Source organism: Heterodontus francisci, chromosome 24, assembly GCF_036365525.1.
Source record: "Heterodontus francisci isolate sHetFra1 chromosome 24, sHetFra1.hap1, whole genome shotgun sequence".
Taxonomy (NCBI): domain Eukaryota; kingdom Metazoa; phylum Chordata; class Chondrichthyes; order Heterodontiformes; family Heterodontidae; genus Heterodontus; species Heterodontus francisci.
This window is the reverse complement of record NC_090394.1, coordinates 56,173,184-56,190,156: the sequence shown is the minus strand read 5'-3', so window position 1 is coordinate 56,190,156 and position 16,973 is coordinate 56,173,184. Positions and strand designations below refer to the sequence as shown.

General features: G+C 42.6%; 1 protein-coding gene across 1 annotated transcript in view; it reads right to left on the bottom strand.

Moving 5' to 3' along the window:
* LOC137383685 (tumor necrosis factor receptor superfamily member 17) overlaps positions 1-10,975 on the bottom strand; it is a 50,792-nt gene extending 39,817 nt beyond the window's left edge. Inside the window, exon 1 of the mRNA XM_068056855.1 lies at positions 10,726-10,975. Coding sequence (XP_067912956.1) covers positions 10,726-10,900 — 175 coding nt within the window. The 5' untranslated portion in view covers positions 10,901-10,975. The remainder of the gene's footprint in view (positions 1-10,725) is intronic.
* Positions 10,976-16,973: the final 5,998 nt, after the last annotated feature.

The following is a 16,973-nucleotide window of genomic DNA, read 5'->3' as shown; positions in this document are numbered from 1 at the left end:
GGCCAGGATTCTGGAAGAACTCCCATGCTCTTCTGACTTGGCAGACTTGGTTTAACATCTCATTCGATAAACAGCACCTTTAACAAAGCAGCACTCCCGCGATATTGCACTGAAAGTGCCCGTCTAGACTATGTACTCAAGTCTCTGGAATGAGCCAAGAATGACACCATCTGAAGCTGAAGCAGATTATTCAGCTCATCAAGTTCATGCTGGTGTTTTTCCTCTCATTTACATCAGCACAATTCCTGTTGTCATGCTTTTGTCATACTTTCTGAGCACCAGATTGTGCATGCTGTTTTTTGGGTTGCCATAATTCTCTCAATGCTTTCTACAAACTTTTTGTAGTTAGTAACTGAAATTTCTCATGTCCAAAATAAAAATTGTAAAAATTACACACATTATACAATATGATTAAAGACATCCATTGAATTATCTTTTTTGTCTTTTAATACCTTCATTAAAGTTTATACGAAAGGCCTCAGACTCTCCCAAAAGTCTGGATGTGATGTGAGAGAGGGTGTGAGCGTAAGGGCAAGAGAGAAAGCCATGTCCATGAGAGTAAAAGAAAATTACAGTGTTCTGTTTACATAACTATTGGAGCATTTGTTTTGTGTTTTATGACGTTTGTAAAGTGAGAGAAAATTGGGTCTGGGAGGGAGAGGAAGGCAGACAGGCAATTTCTTTCCTCATTCAATTTTTTTTTTAAGTTGAATATTAAAAGCAAAGAAGGCCACTAAGGGAAACAGATAGTAAGGTATGGTAGGAAGGAAATTGACTGATCATGAAAGGTCTTCTGGCCTCTTGTTATCTTTCATTATGCAGTGTGAGGGAAATAAATGCAGAGTTAGGAGTGAGGCGAGTCATAATTTAAAGTGGAAGAGGTTGAGATAGGCAAGTGATTGACCATATTCCCTGCTCTTGCTTCCTCTAAATTATATATTATGTTGGCACATTCAATGGTGCTCTAGGTTTGAAAGGAAGAGTGCACATATTGCATGGCCAGTATGATTGGAATATTAACTTTTAAAAATCTCAAAAATATCTTAGTTTATTTTTAAACTTTCAAAAATGGGTAAAAAGAAATCAAAGTTAGCTGGAAATTGAAGAGAAATATATTGGAAGTTGATAAAGATTGTGCGCACGATAACGGTATCCATTCTCAATGTGTGTGAAGATGATTAAGAAAATTCCACGTGAAGTGAGTGCATACTATTCAAAAACAAAAGCGATGAATAGACATATCCACTGTATGTAAGGTTGCTAACTTGGGTTGGACAAATTTTTGGGGGTTTCATCACATGACCACCCACCCACCCATGACCAAAACAGCCTTTGCTATTTCCACTGTTTTAATAACTAAAAACAACAGCCCGATTTTGCAGTGGTAATGATGGTGAAACTGTCAGGTTCACCATCATTAGATTAGATTAGAGATACAGCACTGAAACAGGCCCTTCGGCCCACCGAGTCTGTGCCAAACATCAACCACCCATTTATACTAATCCTATATTCCTACCAAACATCCCCACCTGTCCCTATATTTCCCTACCACCTACCTATACTAGTGACAATTTATAATGGCCAATTTACCTGTCAATCTGCAAGTCTTTTGGCTTGTGGGAGGAAACCGGAGCACCCGGAGAAAACCCACGCAGACACAGGGAGAACTTGCAAACTCCACACAGGCAGTACCCGGAATCGAACCCGGGTCCCTGGAGCTGTGAGGCTGCAGTGCTAACCACTGCGCCACTGTGCCGCTGAAACTAACACTGGCGCAGTGGTTAGCACCACAGCCTCACAGCTCCAGCGACCCGTGTTCAGTTCTGGGTACTGTCTGTGCGGAGTTTGCAAGTTCCCCCTGTGACTGTGTGGGTTTCTGCCGGGTGCTCCGGTTTCCTCCCACAGCCAAAGACTTGCAGGTTGATAAGTAAATTGGCCATTGTAAATTGCCCCTAGTATAGGTAGGTGGTAGGAGAATTGAGGGAAGGTGGGGATGTGGTAGGGAATATGGAATTAATGTAGGATTAGTATAAATGGGTGGCTGATGGTCAGCACAGACTCGGTGGGCTGAAGGGCCTGTTTCAGTGCTGTATCTCTCAATGGGCGACACACTGGTTAGCACTGCAGCCTCACAGCTCCAGCGACCTGGGTTTGGTTCTGGGTACTGCCTGTGTGGAGTTTGCAAGTTCTCCCTGTGACTGCGTGAGTTTCTGCCGCGTGCTCTGGTTTCCTCCCACAGCCAAAGACTTGCAGGTTAATAGGTAAATTGTCCATTATAAAATTGCCCCTAGTGTAGGTAGGTGGTGGGGATGTGGTAGGAAATATGGGATTAATGTAGGATTAGTATAAATGGGTGGTTGTTGGTCAGCACAGACTCGGTGGGCCAAAGGGCCTGTTTCAGTGCTGTATCCATCTGTGAAATCGCTATGACAACTTCTGGAGTCTGCACATGTACAGCTTAATGTGGAAATCCAGAAGCTCCTGTCAGAGATTTTATACTTTTCCAAAGGATGTGCTGTTGAAGCTCCAATCAATGAGATGCCACTGTAAAATCTCTTGAAAAAATGAAACCTTGTTGAATGAGGTGCAACTGGGTTTTTATGTACTAACTTCATAATTATTGCTGAACACCCTCACTGGCCCTAAAAAGCTTATTTCGTATTGTGGAATGTCAAATTTTTCCATAATAAATTCCATATTTTTAAAGAATTTTTTAAAGTTTATCTTTATTCTAGCTTCTATTTTAATCCAATCATTCATTTCACTTTATGAAAATTTAAATTAAAAGTGAAGGATATTAAGTGCTTTTAAATTCCTGGTTTGCTGTGTAAGTGAATACTTCAATGTAATTGGCTGCTTCTCTGTTTGCTGACATCATTGGTGCTGCAGGCCAAGACATCCCCTTGACTATGCACCAGATTTAAACTGCCACCAAGAAAGAGAAAATTCACACCAAATAGATCACTAGATTTTTGTGGGCACCCTTCTTGAGGTCAGCGGCGCCCTAGCTTTGCTATTGACTGAACACTTTCTGCCCGGCTATGACAGGTTCCAGCTCTTCATTTTGAGATTGAAACCAGTCTGCATTTCTCTTCGCACCTTTGCCGTAGGTGGTCAAAGCTGACTCATAGATGGTGTCTCTGATGTGGGCCCACTTGGTCTCAGCATCCCCTGTGGGAGTGTTTTGAAGGGCTGTTACAAGTGAATTTAGAAATTTTTGTAACAGCTGTGAGTGAGAAATTCTGCTTGTGTTGATGCGCGGGTGGCCCTTCTGCTTCGAATGATGCAACTTCCTTGGTCTGAGTCTAACCTTGCTGCACACCAGGGAGTGGTCGGTGTCGCAGTCCGCACTGTGGAAGCTGCATGTGATTTGAACACTGTTTAAGGAGGCTCGCCTTGTGACAATGAGGTCTAGCTGGTGCCAACGACGCGATCTTGGGTGCCTCCATGAAACCTGGTGACAGGGTTTAGTGTGAAAGAACGAGTTGGTGATGCATAGGTTATGATAGGTACACAACTCAAGCAGTCTCTGCCCATTCTCATTCATCCTTCCAACGCCATAGCGCCCAAGGCAGGAGGGCCATGAGTCATGGTCGGCCCCAACCCTGGCCAAAATTAATGCTTTGTGATTCCTCCCCACTCCAACTCTCTGCAGTTTTTTGATAAGGAGGAGGTATTGGATAGACCATCTCTACCTAAAGTTGATAAGTCACAAGGACCGGATGAGATGCTTCCAAAGAAACAGAGGGAAGTGAGAGTGGAAATTGCAGAGGCACTGACCATAATTTTCCAGTCTTTCTTATTATATTCAGGGGTGGTGCTAGAGGACTGGAGAATTGCAAACATTACACCCTTGTGCAAAAAAAGTGTGTAAAGATAAGCCCAGCAATGATAGGCCAGTCAATTTAACCTCAGTGGTGAGGAAGCTTCTAGAAATGACAATTCAGGACAAAATTAAACAAAGTCACTTTGGCAAATGTGGGTTAATTAGGGAAAGCCAACACATCTGTGAAGGGCAAATCATGTTTAACTAACTTGCTGGAGTTTTTTGATGAGGTAACAGAGAAGGTTGATAAGGGTAATGCTGTTGATGTGGTGTACATGGACTTTCAAAAAGCATTTGATAAAGTGTTGCACATAGACTTGTGAGCAAAATTATAGCTCATGGAATAAAAGGAACAGTAGCAACATGGATATGAAATTGACTGAGTGACAGGAAACAGAGTAGTGGTTAATGGATGTTTTTCGGACTGGAGGAAGGTTTGTAGTGGAGTTCCCCAGGGGTCAATGTTAGGACCCTTGCTGTTTCTGATATAAATTAATGACCTAGACCTTGGTGTACAGGGCACAATTTCAAAATTTGCAGATGGCACGAAACTTGCAAACATTGTCAAGTGTGAGGAGGATAGTGTAGAACTTCAAAAGGACGCAGGTTGGTGGAATGGGCAGCCAAGTGGCAGATGAAATTTTAAGCTGGGAAGTGTGAAGTGATTCATTTTGGTAAGAAACACTTGGAGTGACAATATAAAATAAAGGGTGCAATTCTAAAAGGGGTGCAGGAGCAGAGGGACCTGGGTGTATATCTGCATAAATTATTGAAGATGGCAGGACAGGTTGAGAGCAGTTAATAGAACAAAGAACAAAGAACAGTACAGCACAGGAACAGGCCAATCATGACGTCTGTCTAAACTAAAACCTTCTGCACTTCCAGGGACCGTATCCCTCTATTCCCTTCCTATTCATGTATTTGTCAAGATGCCTCTTAAATGTCGCTATCGTACTTGCTTCCACCACCTCCCCTGGCAGCGAGTTCCAGGCACTCACCACCCTCTGTGAAAAAACCTGCCTCGCACATCCCCTCTAAACTTTGCCCCTCGCACCTTAAACCTATGTCCCCTAGTAACTGATTCTTCCACTCTGGGAAAAAGCTTCTGACTATCCACTCTGTCCATGCCACTCATAACTTTGTAAACCTCTATCATGTCGCCCCTCCAGCTCCGTCGTTCCAGTGAAAACAATCCGAGTTTTTCCAACCTCTCCTCATAGCTAATGCCCTCCAGACCAGGCAACATCCTGATAAACCTCCTCTGTACCATCTCCAAAGCCTCCACATCCTTCTGGTAGTGTGGCGACCTGAATTGTACGCAATATTCCAAGTGCGGCCTAACTAAGGTTCTGTACAGCTGCAGATGACTTGCCAATTTTTATACTCTATGCCCCGACCGATGAAGGCAAGCATGCCTTATGCCTTCCTGACTACCTTATCCACCTGCGTTGCCACTTTCAGTGACCTGTGGCCCTGTATGCCCAGATCTCTCTGCCTGTCAATACTCCTAAGGGTTCTGCCATTTACTGTATACTTCCCACCTGCATTAGACCTTCCAAAATGCATTACCTCACACTTGTCCGGATTAAACTCCATCTGCCATTTCTCCGCCCAAGTCTCCAACCGATCCAATTCCTGCTGTATCCTCTGACAATCCTCATCCGCAACTCCACCAACCTTTGTGTCGTCCGCAAACTTACTAATCAGACCAAAGGTCCCAGCACTGATCCCTGAGGAACACCACTAGTCACAGCCTTCCATTCAGAAAAGTACCCTTCCACTGCTAACCTCTGTCTTCGATGACCGAGCCAGTTCTGTATCCATCTTGCCAGCTCACCTCTGATCCCGTGTGACTTCACCTTTTGTACCAGTCTGCTATGAGACCTGCATTGTCAAAGGCTTTACTGAAGTCCATGTAGACAACATCCACTGCCCTTCCTTCATCAATCATCTTCGTCACCTCCTCAAAAAACTCGATCAAGTTAGAGAGACACAACCTCCCCTTCACAAAACCATGCTGCCTCTTACTAATAAGTCCATTTGTTTCCAAATGGGAATAAATCCTGTCCCGAAGAATCCTCTCCAATAATTTCCCTCCCACTGACGTAAGGCTCACTTGTCTGTAATTTCCTGGATTATCCTTGCTACCCTTCTTAAACAAAGGAACAACATTGGCTATTCTCCAGTCCTCTGGGACCTCACCTGCAGCCAATAAGGATACAAAGATTTCTGTCAAGGCCCCAGCAATTTCCTCCCTTGTCTCCCTCAGTATTCTGGGGTAGATCCCATCAGGCCCTGGGGACTTATCTACCTTAGTGTTTTCCAAGACGTCCAACACCTCCTCCTTTTTGATAATGAGATGACTGAGACTATCTGCACTCCCTTCCCTAAACTCATCATTCACCAAGTCCTTCTCTTTGGTGAATACCGATGCAAAGTACTCATTTAGAACCTCTCCCATTTCCTCTGGCTCCACACATAGATTCCCTCCTCTGTCCTTGAGTGGGCCAATCCTTTCCCTGACTATCCTCTTGCTCTTTATATACATATAAAAAGCCTCGGGATTCTCCTTATGAGTTTTCACGACCCCTCTTAGCCCTCCTGACTCCTTGCTTAAGTTCCTTCCTACTTTCTTTATATTCCTCAAGGGCTTTGTCTGTTCCCAGCCTTCTAGCTCTTACGAATGCTTCCTTTTTCTTTTTGACTAGGTTCACAATATCCCGCGTTATCGAAGGTTCCTGAAATTTGCCAAACTTATCCTTCTTCCTCACAGGAACATGCCGGTCCTGGATTCTAATCAACTGATGTTTGAAAGACTCCCACATGTCAGATGTTGATTTACCCTCAAACAGCCGCCCCCAATCTAAATTCTTCAGTTCCTGCCTAATATTGTTATAATTAGCCTTCCCCTAATTTAGCACCTTCACCCGAGGACTATTCTTATCCTTATCCACAAGTACCTTAAAACCTGCGGAATTATGGTCACTGTTCCCCAAATGCTCCCCTACTGAAACTTGGACCACCTGGCCGGGCTCATTCACCAATACCAGGTCCAGTATGGCCCCTTCCCTAGTTGGACTATCTACATATTGTTTCAAGAAGTCCTCCTGGATGCTCCTTACAAATTCTGCCCCATCCAAGCCCCTAGCACTAAGTAAGTCCCAGTCAATATAGGGGAAGTTAAAATCACCCACCACAACAACCCTGTTGCTTTTACATCTTTCCAAAATCTGTCTACATATCTGCACCTCTATCTCCCGCTGGCTGTTGGGAGGTCTGTAGTAAACCCCCAACATTGTGACTGCACCCTTCCTATTCCTGAGCTCTACCCATATTGCCTCACTGCATGACCCCTCCGAGGTGTCCTCCCGCAGTATAGCTGTGATATTCTCCTTAACCAGTAATGCAACTCCCCCCACCCCTTTTACATCCCCCTCTATCCTGCCTGAAGCATCTAAATCCCAGAATGTTTAGCTGCCAATCCTGTCCTTCCCTCAACCAAGTCTCAGTAATAGCAACAACATCGTAGTTCCAAGTACTAATCCAAGCTCTAAGTTCATCTGCCTTACCTGTTATACTTCTCGCATTGAAACAAATGCACTTCAGACCACCAGTCCCGCTGTGCTCAGCAACATCTCCCTGCCTGCTCTTCCTATTAGTCTTACTGGTCTTATTCACCAGTTCCCCCTCAGTTATTTCACCTGCTGACCTACTGCTCTGGTTCCCACCCCCTGCCACACTAGTTTAAACCCTCCCGAGTGACGCTAGCAAACCTCGCAGCCAGGATATTTGTACCCCTCCAGTTTAGATGCAACCTGTCCTTCTTGTACAAGTCCCACCTGTCCTGGAAGAGATCCCAATGATCCAGATATATGAAACCCTCCCTTCTACACCAGCTGTTCAGCCACATGTTTAGCTGCACTATCTTCCTATTTCTAGCCTCACTGGCACGTGGCACAGGGAGTAATCCCGAGATTCCAACCCTAGAGGTCCCATTTTTTAACTTACTACCTAACTCCCTGAACTCCCCCTGCAGGACCTCGTCACTCTTCCTGCCTATGTTGTTAGTACCAATGTGTACCACAACCTCTGGCTGTTCACTATCCCCCTTCAGAATGCCCCCTGCCTGTTCAGAGACATCCTTGACTCTGGCACCAGAGAGGCAACATACCATCCTGGAGTCTCTTTCACGTCCACAGAAGTGCCTATCTGTGCCCCTGACTATAGAGTCCCCTATAACTATTGCTCTTTTGCGCTTTGTCCCTCCCTGCTGAGCAACAGAGCCAGCCGTGGTGCCACGGCTTTGGCTGCTGCTGTTGTTTTCCCCTGATAGGCCAACCCCCCAACAGTATCCAAAATGGTATACTTGTTAGAGAGGGTGATAGCCACAGGGGATTCCTGCACTGACTGCCTGTCTCTTCTAGTGGTCACCCATCTATCTGCCTGCACCTTGGGTATAACCACGTCTCTAAAACTCCTGTCTATGATGCTTTCCGCCACCTGCATGCTCCTAAGTGCATCCAATTGCTGCTCCAAACAATCCATGTGATCTGTGAGGAGTTGCAATTGGGTACACTTCCTCCAGATGTAGTTGTCCGGAATGCTGGAAGCGTCACGGACCTCCTACATCTCACAGGTGAAGCACTTTACCCCTCTAACTGACATTTCTAGCACTAATTAATAAATTAATTTGAAATAAATACTTATTAAATCCTTACTAAATTAAGTCACAATTAACTATATGGTCCCTAGCACTAGATTTCTACTATAAATATTAAATGCTAAATACAGGAATCTCCTTTAGTTACTCCTCTACTTATTAATTAATTAGTTAATTAGGGTTAATTAGTTTATCAATGTTTTATTTTCAAATTCAGTGCAGATTCCCTACTAGCCAATCAGGTCACAGCTTTCCTGTGACATCAATTTTTCAGGTTTTTTTCCACCCGAGGTAAGTTACTCTATATACTCACCGCTCCGGTGCTCCATCCTCTGAATCTTCTCCCTGGAACTAGGCCGCAAATCCCCGAGGTAAGGTTTTTATACTCACCGCTCCGGTTCTCTGCCTTCCAAGTCTTCTCCCTGGAACTAGGCCGCGAATCCCCAAGATAAGGTTGTTATACTCACTGCTCTGGTACTTTGCCCTCTGAGTCTTTTCCCTGGAACTAGCATACAGCATCCTAGGCTTTATTAATAGGGAACTTTAAATAGAACACTGGTTCAGCCCCAGCTGGTGTATTGTGTCCAGTTCTGGGTGCCACACTTTAGGAAAGATGAGAAAGCATTAGAGAGAGTGCAGAAAAGATTCACAAGAATGGTTCCATGGATGAGGAACTTCAGTTATGTGGATTAATTGGAGAAGTTGGGACTTTTTTCCTTGGAGAAGAGAAGATTGAGAGGAGATTTGATAGAGGTGTTCAAAATCATGAAGGGTTTGGACAGGGTAAATAGGGAAAAACTGTTCCCATTGGTGGAAGGATCCAGTACCAGAGGGCACAGATTTAAGGGAACTGGTAAAAGAAGCAATAGCAACATGAGGAAAAACTTTTTCATGCGGCAAGTGGTTGGGATCTGGAATGCACTGCTGGAGTGTGTGGTGGAGGCAGGTTCAAATGAGGCCTTCAAAAGGGGATTAGATTGTTACCTGAAAAGGAAGAATGTGCAGGGCTACAGGGAGAAGGGGGTGGGGGAATAGCACGAGATAAACTGCTCTTTCAGAGAGCCAGCACAAACACGATGGGCCAAATGGACTCCTGTGCTGTAACAATTCTGTGATTCAGTGGTCAGGAGATCCATCTTTTAATTCCTGGAGACGCCACCACATGTAAGCCACTTACATGATGATTTTATTCCCCAGTGTAAAGTATTACACTACACACATTTCGATCAACCGTCAAAACTGCTGAAACCCAGCTTTCGCTTATACCAATTTACAAACAGTCTACTGGAGTTGCGTGTTATAATTATCGACCTGATGTTACAGTATCCAGTGCTCCTGTACCTAACCGCTAAAGCTTCCTTCCACTGAGTTCGATTTGTCTCCTCCAGCGTGGGTAGGAGTATAGAGATTATGTTACTGGTATTATATATTGGGATTTTTCTTGCGTGTTACTGACGCTTTCTATAAGACCCGTAAATAAACCAAGAAACTCCTTCGAGTTTTCTTAAGCAAAGTAACAAAATATGTAAACAGCGCAGCATACAATATACATTACCACTAGTTTGAATTTTTAACAGAAAAGAATAGTATTTCAGTGAAACAAACATAGATCAATGCAGAGTGTTGTGGCGATGAAGATATCTGGTGGCTCAGATACAGCGGCGTTTTAAAACTCCAAAGGTGGTCAACGATAACAACTTTTATAAATATATTGGCTGGAACTCTAAGTATATTAAATATATATAATTTTATAAAATAACTTTCAAAACTAAATAACCTCATAAAACAAAATCACCGAATATAATCATCCATGCGTATGAATTGAAACTCGGTTCCAGGCAGCTGCTCGCCACTTTGCACTGTCGTGGCTTTCTACTCTTGGTTAATCAACTAGAATGATTAAACCATCAATTGGAAACACAAACCATAAGTGTCCCCTTTTTAAAGGAACACAAACAATGAGTTCGAAATAATAAAACTGAATATAAAAACGTTTCAAATTATAAATGTTGTTCTCTGTACCCATTGCACTCCCCAGTCGGAGAAAGCCTGAACCTTGGCTTTCTGCAGACCTTTGAAAACTCCCTTGTCGTGCAAGAGACGACAGACGGACTCATTTGTCTATTGTCTATTGTGCACCCAACGATAATAGGAGACATTTCAAGTTTATTGCACACAGGTCAGCAGACAGGTTGACTTTTGCACATTAACGCGCCCCTTTAAACACAGCCACACTTACTGTTGCAGATGTAGTCCTCACACACAGCGGGTCGCGTTTTAATATTGTTGCACCGGAGCCCACAGGGTTTGCAAGCGACTGTCAGCTCATCATAGTAAAATGACTTGGAACACTCTCGAGCCATTCGGTAAAATAAACTTGTTAGTTGCATATATTTAAAAATTATGATGTGCATGGGACACCGAGTACACACATCAGGCAACCAGCGCTCGGAAATAGATGGAGTGATACAATGATACAAATGATACAATTGGAGTCATTCTCGAAAAAGCAGTGGGATTTCCCCCTTGTGCTCCCTGGGGATTTTTTTTTCGTTTTAACTATTATATCATAAGTATAAATTTGTCATCACGTTGCAGTACGTCTGCACTTATTAATTAAAGCATTTTTAGAGTCTGACACCTGGAAAGATTTAACAGCTTCACTCTACCTCCCATTCATATTTGGGGTGATCCGCTCAGGTAAAAGCAGCTCTAAATACAATCGGTCATAACAAGCAATAATCACGTTTGAGCAAGAAACGCTTTTGTTATTTTAGATGCTGGAGCGTTTTGGGAATGGGTGGTTCTCAGACACAACAGGCGAAATGTTGTCAGAAATTAAATGCTGAGTTTGCTTCAAATGGTTAATTTTTGCACTTAGTGTTTAGACATTGAAAAACGAAGTGCAGAGTTCAAACATCTGCTATAGGTCGCCACCTGGCGCTGAGATTGCAGGAAAATTTGCAATTCGGATGGTGCCGTCAAACAGGCACCGCCCTCTGTCGAATGCACGTGAGACATAAAGATAGAGCGATCCTGCGTGTAACTGTTGTGTAAAACGGTCGGTTCTCTATTAAGAATAATAATTATTAAAGTATGTACGTTATTTTCTTCTTTTGGCCCTAGTTGAACATTGGACACGTGCCTGGTCTGCCGAGGATTAAATGTCCTCAATCTAGTTTACATTGAAACAAAGCACAGATTATAGAAGTAGAAAATGTTGGAAATACTCAGCATCTGTGGAGAGAAAAACAGAGTTAACGTTCCAGGTCGATGACCTTTCGTACAAATGCAACAGGTTTTAGGCAAGGGGTAGGGGGCAGGAAAGAACAAAAGGGAAGGCCTGTGAAAGGGTGGAAGGCAAGAGTGATTAAAGGCCAAAACAGATGGTGGTGCATGGCAAAAGGGCGTGGTCACGGGACATGTAAAGAAAAAATGAGTCTAGCCGGGCTGTAAATGACAACAACAGAACCAAAAAAAATAGAAGCAATGGTTATAATCTGAAACTGTTGAACTCCGTATTGAGTCCAGAAGGTTGTAAAGTGTCTAATTGAACGTTGCTGTACTTTGAGTTTCATTAGAACACTGTTGGAGGCCGAGGACAGAGAAATTAGAATGGGAGTGGGATGGAGAATTAAAATGGCAAGTGATCAGAAGCTCAGGGTCATACTTGTGGACTGAATGAAGGTGTTCAGCAAAACAATAACTAGTCTGCATTTGGTCTTCCCAATGCAGAGGAAACCACATTGTGAACAGCATTACAGTATACTAAATTGAAAGAATTAGATTACTGCTTTAACTGGAAGGAGTTCTTGAGGCACTGGACAAAGAACAAAACATATGAATTAGGAGCAGGAATAGGCCACTCGGCCCTTCGAGTCTGCTCTGCCATTCAACAAGATCATGGCTGATCTGATTATAACCTTGACTCCACATTCCCGCCTACCCCCAATAACTTTTCACCCCCTTGCTTATCAAGAATCTATCTACCTCTGCCTTAAAATATTAAAAGACTCTGCTTCCACCACCTTTTATCGAGGTAAAAGGCCATGTGATGCATCTCCTATACTTGTGCAGATAGGTGCTGTGGTAATGGGAGATTGTGGAGGGTGATTGAAGAGTGGATGAGGGTGTCAGGGAGGGAAGGGTCCCTTCAGAATGCTGAAAGGGGAGAGGACGATGTGTTTCGTGATGGTATAAGCTTATCCAAAATTCTGTTGCAAGTATCTGTACTGTTATGACCTCGGAGATCATTAACATGAAAAATATGAGATATGAACCCTCAGAAGAATTTACCAAATTACATGACAAGATTTCACATTTTAAGACTTTTACTACAACAACTAAACCAAAAGAAATCCTAATTAATTAAATAGTACTTTGTAAGTAACTGATACCCCAAATTACAAACAAAGGTGTTTACTTCAACCCTTGAAAACCTCACACCACACTTATACGTTACATAGTCCTTTTTGATGACGAAATCCTTTGTGGTTAAAAGTCCCAAAATTCTCCCAGCTGCAATAGATTGGATCTCCCAGACTTTTCAAAAATCATTATTATCTTGGCTCCCTTCTCTGAGCACTTCTGGCCTGGCCTCTGTGGGTTCTTTACTCCTCTGTAAACTTTGACTCTCAAAAGAGGCTTGGGCTGATAAGTGGCAAGTAACATTTGCACCACACAAGTGCCATCCAATGACCATCTCAAACAAGAGAGAATCTAACCTTCACCCCTTGATGTTCAATGGTATTACCATTGCTGAATCCCCCATCATCAACATCCTGGGGGTTACCATTGACCAGAAACTAAACTGGACCAGCCACATAAATGCTATGGCTACAAGTGCAGATCAGAGGCTAGGAATTCTGCAGCAATTAACTCACCTCCTGTCTCCCTAATGCCTGTCCACCACCTACAAGGCACAAGTCAGGAGTGTGATGGAATACTCTCAACTTGCCTGGATGGGTGCAGCTCCAACAACACTCAAGAAGCTCGACACCATCCAGGACAAAGCAGCCCACTTGATTGGCACCCCGTCCACCACCTTCAACATTCACCCCCTTCACCAGTGACACAGTGGCAGAAGTGTGTGCCATTTACAAGATGCACTGCAGCAACTCACCAAGACTCCTTCGACAGCACCTTCCAAACCCGTGACCTCTACCATCTAGAAGAACAAGGGCAGCAGATGCATAGGAACACCACCAAGTTCCCCTCCGAGCCACACAGCATCCTGACTTGGAATTATATCGCCGTTCCTTCTCTGTCGCTGGGTCAAAATCCTGGAACTCCTTTCTTAACAGCACCTGCATCACATGAACTGCAGTGGTTCAAGAAGGCACCACCACCTTCTCAAGGGCAATTAGGGATGGGCAATAAATGCTGGCCTAGCCAGCGATGCCCACATCCCACAAACAACCAAAAAAAAAGTTTTCACAGCCTTTTGCTGTATATCTTCAGAGAGCAGGTGTTTTCCCTCTGTCCAGCTGCCACTGCTGGGTATCTTCTTTTACAGCTTGCCTCCAGGCTGCATCGCAATTGCACCCTGTTACAGCCTGTTTGAGACCACAACATGATGGTTCCTTCCTCAAAGCCTGCTTTCTTTAAAAAGTCTTTCAAATTTATTTGGATTTAGAAATCAATAGTTTGTTGTTCTGTTCCAAAATGCAGAGGCCAGTAATCTGAGTTACACAAAGCTGATCGGGCTTGCATTTGTCCCCAAGTGTTAACACCTGGCTGGTTCAATTTGCATATTCTCAATGGCTACTCCTTGTTTTATGATCCAAAAGTCTGGGAGGGCGAAACCCAATGTTCTTCAGGTGTTAGTGCTATCGTCTCTGTTCTTCAGCAGACAGTCTTTGTTCTCTCTGTATCCTGATAACCTTTTACAGATTGGAGGTGAGGTCAGCTGACCTTCTGGACTCCATCTTGAACTTTTAAAAATCACAATCTTTAAGACATTATCATGTTACAAAGTCCATTGATACACAAAGCAGCGGGAGGTGGATAAACACTCATCTGTGCTGAAGTTTCCCACTGAGTATGGAATGCCAGTGACAAACTCAATCATGCAGCCCATAGTAGTGGAAGTGCATCCACAATCTAGCTACAGTAATATGTCAAAGGACTGGAAAGTGGTAAACATTACACTTCTGTTCAGAAAAGGGATCAGCTAGGAAATAACAGATCAGTTTGCTTCACCTCAGTGTTATGACCGAGACAGGAGCAATGCACTGTCAATTCAGTCCCATCACTACATTGGTCGCAGCATGTTATTAAAGTTTTACCACCTAACCGGAAAACAGCCAAATTAAATGCTTTATTAACTGCCAGAATAAAATACACCAAACCAGGTATCTTAAAACAACAACAAATTAACAATTTATGAATAAACTAAATCTTAAACACTATTAAGATAAATTTGTCAAAAGACCTTATAACTTCTTAGTTAACCTAACCAACCCCTCTACCCCCCCATGCACATACACATACATTCAAAAACTATCAGTTAACTGTTATTTTAAAAAAATGGGTTTCTTACAAATAAAATAAGTAGCTGAGTTGTATGTCCTGGTGCGTTATGTTCCTGGTTGATGAGGTGTCCCAGAGTAAAATAATCAGATGCCATTCGAAGTCTCCAGGCGAATTCGATGAAATGGTCTTTAATAGATAGGCATTCAAAGTATCTCAGCTGCAGCAGGCATCACACAGCTCTTTCAATGAGAGCACAGCAACAGTTCTATTTGGATTTTCAAACAGGCAGTCCTTCGGCAGAAACTTTACTGAGAATTCGAGCAAACACAAACAGGCAATAGAAAGAGTTACTTCTGTAGCAGAGATTTCTTAGAATTTCGAAGTAAAATGGAATTTACTACCTCCAACAATGAAAATATTCTTTCCAGGGTTTTTTCCTTCTGAGGCAAACACAGTCTGAGCTCAATGTAGATTTTCACTGCTGAGATATAGACAGCCTCTTTTCAGTTGCACCCTTTGTTGTGCTCTCGTTCAGACTAGTTTTAGCCAGTCCCCGCACACAGTTAAATTTAAATATTATAGCACATCTCCTGCTGTTACCTAGGGAACAGGCTGGCTGTGGCACTGGTCTCAGAGAATCTAAAAAAAATTCTCTCCCTGTCTTAAAGGCACACTGTTTTAAACAGAGGAGAAAAGAAAGTTCTGTGACATCAGTTTTGGATGAACTACAAGAGTCCATGATGTGTGAACCTCGTGAAGAATTAGAAAGCCATGAGATAATAAGGGACAGTGTGGATTTGTAAAGGGCTTGATTTATTGAATTGAATCTTTTCAAGTAATTAGAATATGATGGTAAAAAGAATATGGTGCAAATTAGATAGATTTTCAGAAGGTAATTTTATAAGGTGTTGCATAGAAAACTTAAGAAAATGAATGCACGTTATTAAAGGCAAAGTGACCACATGGATAGAGAAGAGAAAGTGTAGGGTAATTGAATAGTTTTTGGATTAACGGGATTGAGTGATGTGCTTCTGGGAGCTATGCTGAGACCTCTTATTTTCTCCTTTTTATAAGTGGCTTTGAAATAGACATAGAGGAATTAAATTTTATTGAAGTTTGCAGATGATATCACATTTAAGGGCATGGCAAACTGAGTAAGATTGCAGGAAGTTATAGGTAGGTTAGTGGACTGGGAAGGTAAGTGGCAGAAATAGTTCAATACAGGGATGTGAGGTAGCACATTTTGGGGAAAAGAACAATCAATTAAATGTACGCAACTGGTAAGATTAATCATGTGGAGGAACAGAGATCTCTAAGAGTGTAAAAGTAGATCATTAAAAGTGAAAGTGCAGGTACAAAAGGCTATAAAAGGCAAATGAGACTCTGCATTTTATACTTGACTAATTGAATATAAAGCAAAGAAGTTATGTTGAAATTGTGCAAGATAATGGTTACACCACAGTTGAACCATTGAATTAAGAAAGCTGGGTTTCTGTATCCTGACAAATGTATGCTGAAGAACCAGACAAATCCTTAATTCTCTCTTTACTAAGAAATAGTCTGGGATTTTACCTCCCACCATAGGTCTAGAGATGTATGATATCTGATTTGGCTCACCAAACCCTCTCATACCAACCAGTTGAGATCAAAATTAATTGATTAACCCTCGATTAGGTTACTTTCAAGTGAGTAAATTGACTCTTTCTTGTCAATCATCAAGGAAGAACCAGACCATAAGTAATGTACTCAACATTATTTATTAGTTACAAATCACAACTTAAAGTTAGGGACAGGAATACTTAATAGGTACACAGAATCAGAATTACTTAACACTTGAGTAGAAAATTATGAATGGATAGTCTTACCAAAATGTGTAGTAACGATTACACAGGCAATTCAGTGTATCACTGTAAATCAATGCTAACAGATGCTGGGTACTCAATATGGTAGTGAGCAGAGTCTGAGGTTATAATTTGGTGAGATTATTTTAAGAGCAATTCCTTAGATAGTTGA